General features: G+C 30.0%; 1 protein-coding gene across 1 annotated transcript; it reads right to left on the bottom strand.

Annotated features, from left to right (window-relative positions):
• Positions 1-360: 360 nt before the first annotated feature.
• LOC139480945 (dynein axonemal assembly factor 1-like) lies at positions 361-18,063 on the bottom strand. Its single transcript, XM_071263933.1, has 14 exons — positions 17,969-18,063; positions 12,578-12,730; positions 11,997-12,093; positions 10,819-10,910; positions 9,972-10,193; positions 9,565-9,731; positions 9,240-9,314; positions 7,659-7,723; positions 7,082-7,167; positions 6,031-6,246; positions 5,443-5,490; positions 4,060-4,091; positions 3,660-3,722; positions 361-2,819 (listed from the first exon to the last, which is right to left on the bottom strand). The coding sequence occupies exons 2-14, from the start codon at positions 12,708-12,710 to the stop codon at positions 2,346-2,348; spliced, it is 1,770 nt and encodes a 589-aa protein (XP_071120034.1). The 5' UTR covers positions 12,711-12,730; positions 17,969-18,063; the 3' UTR covers positions 361-2,345.
• Between the last annotated feature and the right edge of the window lie 292 nt (positions 18,064-18,355).

Raw genomic sequence — 18,355 nt, 5'->3', positions numbered from 1 at the left:
AGTATCCTGTCAAATCAGTGTCAAAGTATTATAGGGGTCTTGCCTTGATTCCAAGTGGTCTAAGTAGTCCATTTACTGTATCAATAGCCTGTCAACACTGAATTTGTGAGTTTGAATCCTGCACATTGCAGGTGCCCTCGACTCTGTCCTTAATTGACTAGGATTGTCAGTTTTGTTATTGGTTTTCTCTATAAAAACTGACCAACAAGAAATAGCCCAATAATTCTATCAGTGACTTTAAAACACCAAACAATCAAAGTATTATACATGTATTTACGGATGACAATAATACAGTGAGAATTGATAGTGATATGATCTTCTATAATTCTATACAATTACAAACATTCGAAGAAAAGAGTTTTTTTAAATCTTTATTTTTACATATTTAATAAATAAACAAATAATTTTATTTCATAAAAAAATCTTAATAGTCACACATTCAAAACAAAAAAGTTATATACTGCTTTAATAAACAAAGAAATAAACAAATCAAATGGTTATAATTACAGAATAAAAGTGAGAAAATGGAAACATAAAAATGATACTGGGTTATTTTTAATAAAGCCACAAACTGAAATAAATTCTCACATATTTGAAATAGATTAGAGATGGGAAATATACAGAAACACAAAGTTGTGTTAATAGAAATTTGAAATAGAATTTATGTACAGTTAGAAACTTAATTGAAACAGGAAAGCCAGCAAATATGCATCTAATCTAAGTAAACATTACACAATATAATATTGTCACAAAATATAAAGTTATCTTAGTGAATAATAATAAACATTTGCATTTCATACTGTTAAAGCGTATGTTTATGGAATGATACTGCACCATTTGTAATCCCTGACTTATTGTAACTGACTGTAGAAACTCAATCAATACCATAAAATGAAGGGAACATGAATGAATCATAACAATGAAATGTATTTAGATTTGTCTCCCCTTGGAGTAAAATATTTAAAGCATAATAAATACCAAATTTAACATACTTTAGTATTAATACTAAATTAAGGAGAATAGAAGAGAAGGGGCATAGGGCATCGGTCTATTGGTAGAAATCCTTTAAAGTTTCATCCCTTTTCCAATTTCAGACATGTTAAAACAGTTTACCCTAAAACTGTTTACCAATTTTTCCAATATTTATATCACCCCCTTTTTATCCTTCATTTCTCTTCTTCACTTGAATCACAGATATAGAAAATGGGGAAATTGCTAAAAATTACAAAAAGCCAAGGAATAACTTTCCACCATTTTAAATATATTCCTGCAAGTTTAGATATATTTACATAACATCTTACTGACTAAAAACCAAAGGACGGAATGTTTAATGTAAAAAGATTATAAAATAGAAGCACATCACACACACTATGAAATGACTATTTACTATCTATATGATATTGTAAATGGACAGAATTGATATTTCAACATCAGATTATTGTTTGCATGGATTTTGACAAGTCTGAATGAAATAATAAATATATAAAATATATGCTATGATCAATGATGTATAATATATATGGTAAATGAATAGCTCTTGAAACTTGAATATATTAAAAACAGTTGGTGCATTTTGATGAACAGATCTCATTACACATTATAGTCAATAACATGTTTTGGTTATGAAGATAAATACAAAAATTAACAAAAATACATAGTACTTAAAATAAATTGAAAAGCATTGAAAATATTCTCATAAATAATGTAAGGATTGAATAACAATTCACAATTCTTCAATATCAAAATGATGTGGATTCAAAAATATTCTTTTTATAAACAAACTTTTAAGTGATTTTTGTCCATGTTTGAAAACTATTTCTTTTTATTCATTCGATAAAATATATAGTATTTAAAAAAAAATGAAAAATAAGGAAAATATTCTGAAAAATAATGTAAGAAATAAATGACAATTTACCATTTTTTTAATATTGAAATTGAACTTGATTCAAAATATTCTTTTTGTAAACAAACTTTTAAGTAATTTTTATCCATGTTGAGCTGTGTCCGATAGAAATCAAGTGATGCAAATGATATTAATACAACTGTTATCCTACTTCAGGTTGAAAAATATTAATGTAAATTCTGTAATTGTTTGAAAATAGAGTTGTTATAAATAAGAACCTTACAAAATAGACAAATCTTTCATTTCATATTTGAATTTCCTAAAATCAATCAGTCGTGTACATGTGCAATTGCATAATTTGATTTCTATCTGTCAGACACAGCTCATAATGTTTTATTGTCTTGCCAGATGAAATATTCTTTATTGTATATCTTCTGACTGCATAAATATAAATTATTTCTGAACACATTTTACACAAAAAAAGTTTATCTTCCATAAATTTTCAATCTAATTCTGAGTCATCCCAGTCAGCTAAAGGATGATTGTTTGTTTTGGGACGTTTAGACTCAATAACATTACTGGGGTCCATTACACCTGTTTTGATAAAGTTTGTATCGTCCATTGATTTCATTTCCTGTAACAGTTGTGCCGAGTGCTCATGTTGGACGGAATCATATGATGGGGTGAAGTCGGGATTGATGTCATTCAAATCTGTTTCCGATGTTTCTTCTTCCACAGCATACTCATTCATTTCATCTATAAGTGATGGTTTGTTCTCTTCCATATCTAATGTCAATTCTTCTGTGTTTTGAGAAATTTCTTCAATAAGAGGTTTAGAAGATGATGTAATATCCTGTATCAATGGTTTAGAAGAAGATATAAATTCCTGTATGACTGGTTTTGGTGACTGATTCTCTGTTTCATCCTCGGATTCTGATTCACTGTCATCAAGAATTTCAATCCTTGGCTTGAAAGCCTGAAAATAATCAAAAAACATTTCAGATGAGCTGCAAAGTATTGTTCTTATTTCTTGTTGTTATAAAATTTTGGCAAATGCTATTGTGTTCAAGTCTATCACATACAAGGTGAAATGAACTACTGTATTAAATTGATTTAGCAGGTAAGACGGATTTTGACTTGCAACTGTAACCATTTTAAAAATCTGACTTTAAGTTGTAAAAACATTACCAAATGATTGGTAAAAGCAACAATCAAGCTCTTATGACAAGTTTATTTGTTATTTAATGGTAATTGTGTGTTCTTCCGGTAAATACTGTATTAATTAGGAACATTTTCAGAATCTGTATGAAATACTGTCTCAGGTTACAGGGAAGTCTGAGTGCTTACAACAATATTTATCCTGCCACATTCCAAAGCCAGAATATTTCAGTCCAATGGTTGTTGTTGGTTGCTGTGGGCTTTTTTTTTTGCTTAATTTTATTGATTTTCTTTTCCATATCCAGGGCCTATTTTATCTTACTTTATGGTAAGTTTTTACTCATAGTTGTAGAAGGCTGTAAAGTCAACTAGAAATGCATCCTTGTGCTTTAGTTTTTCATGGAATATTATCTCATTAACAATCATACCACACAAAATACTTCAATCTTGAAGTTTTTGGTTTTTGTGGCGTGGTTGGGTTGTTTTCTCTATGACGTTGACTACTTATAAAAAAGAAGATGTGGTATGATTGCCAATGAGACAACTGTCCACAAGAGACCAAAATTGTCCACTTTATTAATAAATTATCGCTCATACCAGTCATTTAGGTACGATTGAAATCTAATTAAGACCAGTTTTCTTAAGTTAAATATTGTACCTTATCCTGGCTTTGTGTAATGATCTGGTCTGTGACATCAACATCTTCTAAATCGGGTAGATCCTACAGAAATATACAATTATTTACATTATTTTTACTTTTAAAACTGTATATGATTGAGCCAAAAAACAAAAAATAACAACATGATGTGTTGCACAAAATATAGGCACTTCATATTACATAGTTAACATCCTTAGATATAAGAATTGGAACAGCAACATTATATTTTTGGATACATTCATGATAAGAATTTAGTTTGGTTACATTTATTTTGTACCAAGATAATTTTTACTGCTTTAACTCAATTGGATTTTTTTTACTTTTGAAAATTTAATAAAATTGTTTTCCCTTGCATAATTCATTTTTAAAAGTAGAAAACTGAAGAGTAAAGATAACATACCTCTAATTCATCATCATCTTCATCTTCTTTTCCTGAAATGTACAAAACTTCAGTTGTAATGAATACTATATCAAATACTTATTTAATATTCATTTAACATCTTGGGAAATTTATTGTTTTGTGTGTAAAATTTGTTTGATTCAAGTAAAATAAAATTAGTATATGTTTTGAATACCATTTCTTAAGCTACTATGATCAAGCTTTCAGATATATGAGAAGCAGAATTATGATTTTTGAACTCTGATGTGAAACTTCAGTCTACGGAACATTGCAGTTTGAACTCTGATGTGAAACTTCAGTCTACGGAACATTGCAGTTTGAACTCTGATGTGAAACTTCAGTCTACGGAACATTGCAGTTTCAACTCTGATGTGAAACTTCAGTCTACAGAACATTGCAGTTTCAACTCTGATGTGAAACTTCAGTCTACGGAACATTGCAGTTTCTAATTTGTTATACTTGTCTTGTTGACAGATTGTAATTCACTACAACAGTTAACTATGCATGAAAATCCAAGTTAAGAAAGTATAAAGCATATATTGGCTAGTCCCGACATGTTGATAGCATTGATAGGGAGCAACTCCAACACAGAAAAAGTAAAATATAATTGTAAACTCCTACAATCTTACTTTTTAATTTTATATACGTGCATATTAATTAAGTGATAGTCGATTATGCTAATTATCCAAGCATATTGAATCATGCGGTAAAGACACATTTGCATATGTTTTACAGCTTTAATAATTATAAATGCACATGATCGACAGTTGTTGTGCCTTGTAGAATTACAAAACCCCATTAAGGTAACTATAATTGTTAAATTTCACATCAAGTTCAATTTTCCAATGCTATTTTAAAAATAAGTTCCTGGCTTTTTTTGAAGTGTAAATAAAGCCAAATTAGGTTACCTTAAAATTTCATGTTCCCTATACAGAAGTTTCATAAACATTTTGTCTAGATGCATCAGTTAGACTCATAACTCTTGATCACAGTGACCTAGATATCCAGCTTAATTTAGTTTGGCTATATTACAAGTAAGTTTCATGTAATTTTAATCCTGAATCACATTACTAAGTAAAAATGTACTGACATTCAGATGTCTGGTGACATACCATATAGTGGGTTATTTTTCCCAGGGTGAAAATTTTCGCGGATAGAACAAAATCGCCACATTAAATTCCGCCAAAATAAAAGTGTACATGCAAAAGTATTGATAAAATTTATGAACCTGCCAAAATATTTTGTTTACCTCATTCAATGAAAATCACAAAAAATTTTCCCCCTGCGAAAATAACCCGTAATATGGTAGTAAGTTCTGTAGACTTTTATTCCTTCTATCTATTATCATCATTGACATTTCATTTGACCGATAGTTAATCTCACCTGTGTCTGTGATAAATATTCTTGTGGAGTCTTCCTTTGTTACATTTTCTGAAAATAAAAAGAGTAAAAATGGAACATAAGAATGGATCTTCAAATAATTAGAACACAAGAAAAATGTTTTATTGACCATGATTCAATATAATATTGAAGGTCTTATTAACAAGATTTCTATGATCAAGGTCTTACCATATGTTTCTCATGAACTTTACATTATCACTGATCTATGAATATACAGAAATAGTCAGGTAAATCCAGTTACATGAACAGGTATCCCTTACACTGATGATGTATGCCAAATATAATTGATATTTTTTTTTAAATGCAGGAAAAACACACCCAATCAGGCAAACTAAATGTTGATTAATAATGAACTGTAAAAATAAAAAGGACGATAACATGTATCTTACAATGATTCATTATACTGTAATATAATTACTATTATTCATAATGAATAAAAAAAAAACATATGATGAAAAGAAAAAGTCATATTAAAATGTAGTCATGAATCATAAAAACGAGGTTAAAGGCACAGTTTGGAGGAATAATTGACATTTTCAAATAACACACAATGTTAAGAATGAAACTAACTTCTGGTAGAAAATATTCCCTCTTCTTCCTCAGCCTGCTTCCCTGTTATGATTGGCATTTCTTCCTCTGTCTGTTCACTGTCTACTTCTGATTTGAGTTTATAAGATCCAGTTAACCAATCAACACTCTCTAAATCCACTTCTCCCTCTTCTCCTCTTTCTATCATTTCTCTCTCTATTTTCTGCTTTATATTTGCTTTCCTTATTTTGGTCAATGCTGTAAGATATTTTAAAGATAATTATATATGCTACATAAGAATTTCAATAGGAATAAAATTTAAGATGATATAAATAAAAGAAATGTTATTGATGATATTGACAGATGTGAATTGAAATTATATTTTTATTCAATAGTTTTATTATAGGCATTTATAGTATAAATCCCAACTTTTTGACTTCTACATGTATGTTGCTAGTTACAGACACTGTTTGGTTTCCTTTGTACACCTTTGAACCATTTTTGACTTTCTTTGTGATGTAAACATTTGTTCTTTAAAACATCAATAGATATTTTCCAATTCTTTCTGTCTTGCATGATATTTTTTTATGCCATGAATGCCAATCATAACAATCAACTTGTCATTTCACTTCTTTTGCCCTTAAATATTTTAAAGCATTCTCTCATACAGATAATGATTTATCTCCTTTCACAGCATTTATGTGCCCATGAATTCCTTGCAATTCATTTCTCTGATGACTGAATCTTAGATAAATACTTTTTTATAGACCAAAATATACAATTTGATTTATGTCTGCCCTGTAAAATATTTTTGATGTTATGCATAACTAACAATTAACTTGTCATTTTTCTTTCCCCCCCCCCGCCCCCCCCCCCCAAGTCTCTCATAAAGATGATTTATCTCCCCTTGTAGCATTCATTTAATTGATCACTGAATCATGGATATGAAGAAATACATATCTTGTGAATTTTCTAAACATGTAAATTTGTTCAAATAGTAAGCACTTTCATTTGCAAAATTTTTAGAGAGGCATCTCAATATCTTTTGTTAGTTTTATTCCCTTTATGGTATTTTGTATTATTGTTTTCTTACCTTCCACACTGTCAGTGATCTTTTGTCTTTCTTTATTTATCCACCTTTCTCTTTCTTCCTTTTCTGCTTCAACACCACCCTCTGCCCTGAAGAAAAAATGTCCCCTTTTGTTTACAAAAATTTCTTAAAGTTCTATAGACCTGGTTCAGGTTTTAAGCATATATTTAAAACCTGATTTGTATCTCAATTTAGCATTAATTTAAAATATGCATTTAAAATATTATGAAACTAATTGTATACAGTAATGAATATTGCTAAAATATGCTACAAAATTAATGCAGCTTTTGAAATGCTTCTTTTATAATGATTAACTTGGCATTGCAAACTAATTTTTTTAATCATATATACTGCATATAAGAGCAACAAACTATTCCATGAAATATGAGGAAGTATGAAACCTTTTTTATTTAATATTTACAAAATATATTGCATTAAATAGCAGTATGTCATGCCAAGAAAAATATAAAATCACAAACTGTGCATTCTTAAATATTTACAAAATATGTTTCATTAAATTGCAATATATGCCATTGAAAGAAAATCTGTAATTATAAATCTGTATTGACATGTATCTTACCATGCTTCAGCACAAGCTCTATCTTTAGGGAAAACTGGTCTGTCATCAAGGTAATTCAAATTTTTCTGTAATATTGAAAACATTAATAATTGCAAATATTGCAAATATATGTTAGAACAGAGTTACAATTATTCTATTATCTATATCATTGTTCAAGATACAAATTCTGTAAGTTTTTCTTACCAAAATTGACAGTTTTTGTTATAAATGTTATCTTCAAATGAATAAAGAAAGATTGTAAAGGGTCCATGTATATGTTCTTCATAGGTATACCTTTTGAAATCACCTGGTACAAGGACCACACGAGAAACCTTAAAACCTGACATATGATCTTTTTAAATATTCAAATTCCTTATTCTTGCTGGTTCAAAAGACAGTTCATGTATTTGCTGACTACTTTGGGGATATGGGTTTTCCTCTTCAAACAATTATGAAGTATTAAAAACCTAGATGTGTCCAAACAACTCAAATGGCCCCCTCTCAAAAAGTTGAAAAATCTGCAATTTCAACATAACATGTGGACACAAATATGATGGTAGTCTCTCATATAAAAAAATGAGCTCATAATCTGAAGTCATGTAGAAAAAAAGTCTGTTTTACTGTGATTTTCAACAATTTGCCAAGTCATAAACCCTTAACTTCAACAAAAATCAGCGGAGGGAAACTGAACTTAAACTTGATCTGTAACTCATCATGGTTAACTCACATACCAAAAATCAGCCAAATATCTAAAGGCATTTAGTAAATACACCGTATAATGGTTTGTTGCTGACTGACGCGGAATATATCAAAGTCCAAAGTCCATAATTTTGTCAAAGATTAGCGGAGCGGATCGAAACTCAAACTTGATCAGGACTTCATCATGGTTAACTCACATACAAAAAAATCATCCCAATATCTGAAGGCATTTAGTAAAACTCCGTAAAACTGTGATTTTCAAAAATTTATCAAAGTCCAAAGCCTGTAATTTCGTCAAAGATTAGCGGAGCAAAAAGAAACTTGATCTGTAACTCATCATGGTTAACTCACATACTGAAAATCAGCCCAGTATCTGAAGGCATTTAGAAAAAACTCTGTACAATGGTTTGTTGCAGAATGAAGGAATTTATCAAAGTCCATAATTTTGTCAAAAAATTAGCAGAGCAGAAGGAAACTCAAACTCAATATCTAAAGGTGTTTAGAAAAAAACTCAGTATAATTGTTTGTTGTGGAATGACGGACAATTGCAAGGGTAAAACTATATGGCACCGACAACTTTGTTGTGGGGCCATAAAAATTTAGTTTTTTTTCCCAATTATTGACAATCAATTCATTCATAAAATTGCACAACAAGGTGTTTGTGGAAAATCCTCATTCTTTAGAAAATGCTCAAAATTAACTCCTAAAATAGCAGTGTGAATACAAGTTACAACACTCCATTTTGCCAAATAATAGGAATAAGTCTTGAACCCAAAACACAGAATTGATAGACTGAGGTGAAATGTCTTAGTAAAAATCAACTGAACATACTCTTAGCTTCTTAAAGTCATACATGTAACTTGCTTTGTATATTAATACACCATTGTATGATTAGATACTTACACATTTAACAATGAAATTCTTCCTGTAATTCTTGATATTCCTAATAACAGTATTACCCATTAAATTTAATACTTTCTGAAAAATAGAAATCAGTTTAATTAATAACCGGTAGAATAAAAGTGAGATAAAACAGTTAAAACCTTGAAACAAAATTAAAACTTTATTTTGATTAAAAATGTGTTTGAAGTTTTTTTTATTTTGTATTAATGTGAAAATTAGACATACTTGTATTTATGCTTTAAAAAAGTAATCATTTTTATTTTAAAAGTTGTGTCTACATTATCTAGAAAAAATTCAAATATGTATCATACGTATCATATCTTACCAGATTTTTCATAGCAGCAAAGACTTCTAGAACTTTAGGATCATCTATTTTGTTATGTGACAGATCTACTACACTCAGTGAATCACATTCTGCTAAGTGTTCAATATCCTCAACCTCCTCAATTCTATTGTGTGAGATATACAGAGAATTTATCTTGGGTAAACATGCTGAAAAAGATCAATTATAATTGTAGTTATTTGGCAAAATATATTTCTGTATTATTCTTAGTAACTGAGAAACTTAACTTTGATGATAAAACTATGAAAATGAGGTTGAGATCAAATGGCCACTGATTTTGACTTCATAAATTTGACACATCGTTCAAAGTTACTGAGATATTGACTTTAACAAAATTCTTGAAGCAGACATTTAAATTTTCATTTCCTAACAATATTTCAAAAACTTACATATATTTTCAATTTTCTTGACTCTGTTGTTGCTGAGTTGAAGTGTATCTAACCAAACAAGAGGTTCCAGATTCTCTATATCTGAGATCAAGTTTTGTTGAAGATACAGACATCTCAGTTCTTTCTGATTTTCTAAGTTTTCTATTTTCCTCAATCCATTACATTCCAACCATAAACATCTTAATCCTGTGTACTCTTCTAATGATTCAATCTTGAAAATACCTACAATGATAAACCATGGATAATAAAAATAAAAATTAATAATAATACAAGTTTGTAAAAAAATTAGTGACAAGCTCAAGGTATACTTGAACCATTGTTTTAGCGGTCTAAAGCTGCAGGAATAATTGAATGCTTTCTGTAGTACTTAAAATCAGTAATAATGAAACTCAAAAAACGCAAGAACACTTTCTGTAGTGGTGACAGGATGAAAAAATACTTGGGACTATTTCTGTAATAATGACAGACTAAAAAAAAATACTTTTAACCTTTCTGTAATGGTGAAAGCTTCATAAAATGCTGAACCCTTTAAATTAAACTCACAAAAAAAATCTGTAATTGAACTGGAACAAAGAATCTACTAATCCTTTCTGTATTAAGGACAGAGCAAGAAATACTTGAAGTCTATTCTGTTGTGGAAAAAGGTTCAAATATTTTTTTAACCCTTTTCTGTAGAGGTGATAAGGTCCAGGTCATCTTGAATTTGAATGGACTAACTGATGGTCAAACAAACAGACCAGTTGGCAATATTCATGCCCCTACCCCTCCTTATTTTAGTTTGTGGCAAAGGTGGGTATAAAACATCATTGTTTAAACTTAGCAGTTTTCTGAATGACAAATTACTTACCTTTATAATGTAGATATAGAACATCATTCAGATGTGGGGTACGATAAAGCTTCATATCTTTACAATGCTGTTTTAAAAATGCTTTAGTCAACCTGTAAATAATACAAAATACTGTAAGGTAGAAGTAAGGATTATTAACATGACTAAACAGTTAAGATATCTCAAAAAAATGCCAAAGCAATATATATGACATATATGTTAGGACACACACATGTTAACAATGCACATAAAAAAAGATTATTCTTTCAAGTACAGTTAAACAGGAAAAAAACTCATCTAGAAACTTAACCTGATAACAATGATATAATTTTAGAGAACTATTAGTGAAAACTGTCATTTAAAACTTTTTAACAACCTAAAAAAACTGTCACTTGATATTAATACATATTTGGCATCTTATGGACCTAGACTAGGAAAGATCAAAATAAACACAATAAAAGAACAAATTTCTGATATTATTTGTCACATGGTGTAGTTAACAGACAAATAGTATGCATGAAATGTAAATTGATGAATACAGAAAGAAGTACATTGTTTGTGATTTCTTTTCTACTATTAAACTTTTGTGATTCATGCTACAATCCTAATTATATGAATTATTGGGAACAACTTCAGTAATTGTGTCATGTGAAAATGCTATATAAAAGTTATTTATAATATTTGGCTTCTATTTTGGCCATAACTGACTGATAATTTTCTTTGTTTTTATCATATGCAATATATACAATATATTGAAAACAACCCTCAAACCTCTGATTGTGTTGGATAAAAATTCAATTTTTATGTGTGCATGCAAAACAAATTTCTTGGTAGAGGGGTCTAAATACATCATTTTTACATTTTAACAAAATGCAGGTCAAACAACTTTTTCTTGTGTTCTTAAACCCTGCTGACTGCCATTGGTGATTGCCAAATAAATCAATCACAAGATGTAACAAAATGAATTTTATTATCAATTTATAACCAAAAAGAAAGCAACAAACTTGCGGAAAAGATGGTATACTGCAAAAATGAGATTCAAAAATGTGTACACCATATCTGGATTTCGACAAATTAATATGTCTCTTCAGTGATGTTAGGAATAGTAACGGTATTTGAAGGCCATTATAAAAGTGTAATGTTTATTGAATACATTTTGTATGATTGAACATCCAATATTCAACTATTTTATTATTTACCTTGGCCAGTTATCTTTATCTTTCTTCTCTATCTCATTCTGTTTTCCATTTTTGTTTTGTTCTGTTTTATCTCCAGATCCATCAGACTTCAAATTTTCTTCAAAAGACAGAAAAAATAGATTAAATGGTACCTAACGCTACAGGGAGATAACTCTGTAAAACAGCTAAATGTTTTAACCATGTTGTATTGTTAAGGAAATACCAAGCTTCTCAATGATCAAAATGAGTGTTTGTCAAACTGCTATATATACATTGTATCCAATGATTTTTTTCTAAGAAAGTGTGTGGTTCAAGGTTTTTAAAATTTTTATATTTCTGACTAAGGGTCAAAGTAAATATTTTGTCAAAATTTTATGAAAATTAAACAAGCCAAATCAATTTTAGTCAAGGTGTTTGGTACTACTTTAAATGGTACTGAACATGAAATTTGATATAATGGTATAAATATAATGTATATACATGTACAACAAAATTATTCTATGAAAAAAAATACAAAATTGTACAAACTTCCAAAATTAATTTTCATCAACAATTGTCAAATCAGGAAAATTTTACTAGATTATAGTACAAAATGTACATACCTTTGGTATTGTTAACATTGTTAACATTGATGTTGTTTTCTTTATCCTCCATGACCTCTATTTTGACCTTTACTGCCTTTTCTTTCTGAGGAATTTCAACATTATCCTCAAATATTTCTTCTATCAAAGGCATTGTGTGTTTTTTTTCTTTTTCTGAAATGATATTGGATTTTAAATACATGTACAGTCAGTATCAGTATGATAACTTCCTAACATTGCCTAAGGCTTTGTTATTTATGAATTTGCCTGGATTACAAAGTTCTATGAATACACAAAAATGAAGGCATGTAAATGAATGAATGCCAATTGAAATTTTTGTGTGGAAAAATGCTAGATTATATTAGAGACAAATGTTACCAGAGATTGGAAAGTTCAAACCTCATTCAAAGGCCATATAATCTATTGAAATAGCATACAGCTTTTTCATGATTACTTTTCAAATTTCTATTTCACATACATATATATTCCTTCTCTTTTATTTTTTTCCCTTTTTTAGAATATTTCCAGATATGGTTTACAGGTTAGAAATGTATTTTTTTTAAATAAAGATTTCATAAAACATTTTTTAAACAATGAAACTCAAAGTAACATTGATATCAGAAACTGAAAATTAATGAAGTCCTAAAAATGTAAATAGTGGGATGGTTTTTGTATGGCTGATACATCTTTTTTTTGTTTTTGTATTAGTAAAAATCTTTTATCAAACCTGAATGCCTTAATTACTTCTTGAAAGCCTAGGGTATTGAAGGTATTTTTAAATACTTTTTGTGTTGTTTAAGAAATAAGATTTTGATTTGTATGTTACCATAGCCATTAAATTGTTAGGGCCATGTGATTCCCATGATGCGACATCATAATATTTCCAATTTCTTATTTCATATGTCTCTGTTTATCTATTTCATACATAGTACTGTAGTACCGTAGACTCCGGCCAATCGGATACCCGAAATGTCAACTAAAAATATCTGATTACCCGATATATTCAATTAGACGATGAATGTATATCCATTGAATATTCTGCAATAATAAGTAGATCTCATCCTGAGATGGTACTAACCCTTACAATTGTGAAAGGGCTGGAGGATTGATGGAGTGATTTTTATCAGTTACATCACCACGATGGTTTGCGTAAAAAAATATCAGCTGATTATGTAATGATTAAATTTGTTTACACTTGCATACTGCAAATGTATACTGCTGATTACAGATGTCTCAGGTTTTATCTATTTCATACATAGTAGTATATTGCTGATTACAGATGTCTCCCATGGGGAAAGTTTAAAATCTAACAAACTTTAGCATGCAAAGGAGTAAGTTCAGAAAGGGCCCTGATTATAAAATTGAATGGTAGAAAATAGAATTTGTTTTAAGTTGTCTTAAAGATATGCGAGAAAGTAAAATAGAACTATTTGTGTCAAAGTTTTATCCTAAAGCATGGATTTATATCTACATCCAAAAAAGGTCAAAATAAAAGATTTTGGCAAAACAAGGAAACATGGAGCACATGCGTAGACAAGGCCAAAATTAAAAATATGTTTGTTTCCCCTCCCCCACCCGGGTCAAAAAATTATTTTCCAAAAAAAAATCAAAATTATTTTTTTCCTGAAAATAATTTGTTTCCATTTTTGGAAAGTGCTTGAAAGCAGAAGGATTGATAATCTAAATAAATACACTCAAATTGAGCACAAACAACTGATAAGTGGCCTGGACTGGACAAGTCAAACCATTCATGTGACCATGCTATGACAATCACATCCAGTTAAAAAAAAAAAAAAAAAAAAAGAACCTGCTGGCATGTCAGTTAACTGCTAGTAGTCTGTTGTTATTTATGTATTATTGTCATTTTGTTTATTTTCTTTGGTTACATCTTCTGACATCAGACTCGGACTTCTCTTGAACTGAATTTTAATGTGCGTATTGTTATGCGTTTACTTTTCTACATTGGTTAGAGGTATAGGGGGAGGGTTGAGATCTCACAAACATGTTTAACCCCGCCGCATTTTTGCGCCTGTCCCAAGTCAGGAGCCTCTGGCCTTTGTTAGTCTTGTATTATTTTAATTTTAGTTTCTTGTGTACAATTTGGAAATTAGTATGGCGTTCATTATCACTGGACTAGTATATATTTGTTTAGGGGCCAGCTGAGGGACGCCTCCGGGTGCGGGAATTTCTCGCTACATTGAAGACCTGTTGGTGACCCTCTGCTGTTGTTTTTTATTTGGTCGGGTTGTTGTCTCTTTGACATATTCCCCATTTCCATTCTCAATTTTACTTCCTGGTCTGTTTACAAAGGGTAGATCCGGGGGAGGGGAAACAGACATTCTTTTAAATATGGCCCAAACTAGATATTCAAGATTAACATATGCATGTAAAATGTCATTACACACATTGTGTTCAAAGAACTTTTTTGTCGACGTATGCCCTCTTATGTTTCCTGTCCAATATCAATGCAAATTTTACCAATTTTCATTGATTTTTTGTGAAAAATAAAAATGAGTACTGCTTGTGACATCACCAGTAGAAGGCAGAAACGTAAATTCTCAACAAAAAGGTTTTTTTCTTATCTAGTCAATGTATTAACTATGATTCATTATGATATCGGTCAATAAATACTAATTTGAAATTGAAGGTAAAAAAGAGGGCCATTTTAGGGCCTTATCGAACCTACTCCTTTTCACAATATGATGTTAATTGGCTTTTTCATGATCACAATTGAGCAATCAAAACAAGGGGGCCCAAATCCTGTACTTCATGTCTAAATCTAGTCCAAATAATTACATGTATGACGTCCGGCAAGGCTCAAGGCTATTTATTTTTTTTCTGGGACGCCTTCCTACGACGTCGTAGGAAGGCGTCCCAGAAGAAAAAAAAATAGCCTTGTCAGACGTCATAATTATTTGGACTATGAATTTGACAGGTATGAATAACCCTTTTTGAAACAAACTAAGATTAGAATGGACAGAAAATTGAAACATTACAAAATACATTTTTTTTTAATTCTTAAGGTTGTCATAACTAAACTTATTGTCAAGGGGTATTTAAAATAACTTATATATATTTATTTATCTTGCTACATTTTATTTCAATATTATACATAACGTAACGGTACCCAAATTGCACCTATTTAGCAAAAATAGTAGTGGAAATCTTACAAGATTTCCTAGAGACTAAACACGTTGTAATTTTATGATCCGATAGCATGCACGTCTTTCAACATAGGTAAATATATTTAGATATACACAAAATGTTTACAGTATTTATCAACAGATGAAGTGTTTACTGAAAAAGCAAAATGTACTGAAATGTCGCCATGCGACGTCATCAAAACGTCATCTTTTTAAAATTAGCAAATACTCAAGTATCCATTTCTTAAAAAAAGAAGAGTAAGCATGGAAAAATATCCAATTGTTCAAAATATTTGAAAAAAATAAACAAAAGCTCTGTTATTCGACTTTTGACGATGCAAATTTAAGCATGGATGCAATTTGGGTACTCCTCATTGCAGAATCATTGATGGTTTGGAGGTTAGTTCAGACCAATTTTTCTATGATTCCATATAAATTGAAAATCAAATTGGTGTACCTATATATATAATAAAGAAGGATACATCTAGAAAATAAACACAAAATGGAAATGTTTGTCTTGATCGTAAAAAAACGTAGTAAGTTGAAAAAACTGTCAAAATAGGTGCAATTTGGGTACCGTCACGTTACATACGTGTAATTGTGTATGTATAATATTGGTGACAAGTGTATGTAACATTATGTATTTTTATTTATACATCTACGTATTCTTAAAAATGTGTATCATTATCTCATGAAATACAAAATGAAAATGTAATAATTATGTTAGCCAAAACAAAAAACCCTCAAAATAGTGATAAAATCATAAACACAAAGGAAACGCAAATCTATGAAACATAAGCTGAGTTTGTTGATTTTACCATTTTTTACAAATAATTGTGGGCCAAGTTTATTATAGTCTAATTTTGTTTTAAATTGAGTTATCCAGCAGCGAATTATATCAGTAGTTTTGTAGAAAATTAGCACGATTTTTAAGTACATGAAACACCAATATCAGTCATATCTGGTTTTAAATGTTAAAAACTAAAATAAAATAAAAATAAGTATCCAGGTGTAATGATAAGTCGTTATCCTAAGGCTATTTTTTTCTTATTTTTTCAGTACACTTAGCTTTCATTTTTTATTACCATGCATTGTCAAGCTTGGTAACTCATAATTATTTGTCAGTAACTAAATGTACGATGCTGTCCCATACTGAACCCTCTGACCTTGTTTGTTTACATTTAAATTTCAATGGCGTCAAAATCACGTGGTGTCAATTCGTTCTACCCAATCAAATTGCTCTACTGTCAATTAGGGGATTTTCCAGTCTACGGCAATTACGTTATTTCTTTGTGGGATATTGCTTCAAAATAGTTTGCAATAATTTTGGGTTTTATTCAACAGGAAAACTCTTTTTTTGCCATCCCTTTTGACATCAATGGAATTCTGCATGAATATTTATCTACAGTCATGATGGTCAGAATATCGATCTTTTTATAATGAATAAAAAGAAAATTCCTTGAAAAATAAATGTAAATTATTTTTCATTAACCTACTCTATATTCCTGTACAAAATTATGGCATGGGCATCGTTTTTTCAATTAGTTTTCCTTTCATTTTGGTTGGGCTTTTTTCGCGGGAAAATCGCGAAAGACGTAAGGAGCATGTCATTTTAAAATTCCTAAAAATACGATTGGCTTGACCTGTATTGCCTGCTACAAGATTGATGACGCCAAATGGAATGTACACAAAGCAATGGAGGCCGGAAGTGGGATTTTGTGAAGTTCTAGAATGTTTTTAGACATTCGGAAGTCGGGATTAAAACGGGCATTAGAAATTTGGCATTTTTTAGCAATAATTGAGAACAACAATGAAAACTTACCTTCAGAAAAGTTTTTTTATTCAAAAGTGCAGAAAAAACGTATTCTACATTGTTTTTCTACGCCGGAAGTAGCGTATTGATGTCAATGCGGAGTTTCCCCGTGTGTTAAGTTCAAACACAAATACCTAACGAACTGACAAGATGAACGATTTTAGACTACGGTAGGATAGTTTAAATGTTGGAACTTGCAATTTGTGTTGTTAAAAAATTACATGATATTAACAATATGATACGAATTCTTTATATCAACGGACAACTTCTCTGATATTCTTTATTCATTCTAGAACAATCCACAACATTCTATGGTACCGGCTTCGGCTGTTTAGACAATGCTTTAAATATCTTTAAATAAAAACCAAACAAATAGATAGATATTGGTGTTAAACATGTATTTCGTAATATGTATCTTTTAAGGAGTTAACAATCATTTACAACATTGCTACTTACAAGTATCTTATAGATTTTGGAGTCTCTGTCAGAACTTGAAAATCACGCGTCGATGTAAACAATAATGGCGGCGTAGTAACAACAGCAAAGGGAGATAATTTTCCGGGCACCTGCTGGTTTAGCTAATTACCAGAAAATATTACATAGCACATATTACAATAAGGGACTATAATAATTTTTATTGTTAAATTAAAAAAAAAATTCGTTTAAATGATTAAGAAGTCAAAATGCACCTCTTTGGAAATCCTTGTTTGCAGTGATATAACCACTAACAAGTGATATCTTTTTGAAAAAAGATATCCGACGCATTCAGATCTCAAAAATCACAGAAAACTTTCATGTCAAAATGTTTGAGGTATGTCCAAGACAAGATGTAGTTACGATATC

Source organism: Mytilus edulis, chromosome 7, assembly GCF_963676685.1.
Source record: "Mytilus edulis chromosome 7, xbMytEdul2.2, whole genome shotgun sequence".
Taxonomy (NCBI): Eukaryota; Metazoa; Mollusca; class Bivalvia; order Mytilida; family Mytilidae; genus Mytilus; species Mytilus edulis.
The sequence above is the reverse complement of the archived record's forward strand: the minus strand, read 5'-3'. Positions and strand labels throughout refer to the sequence as shown.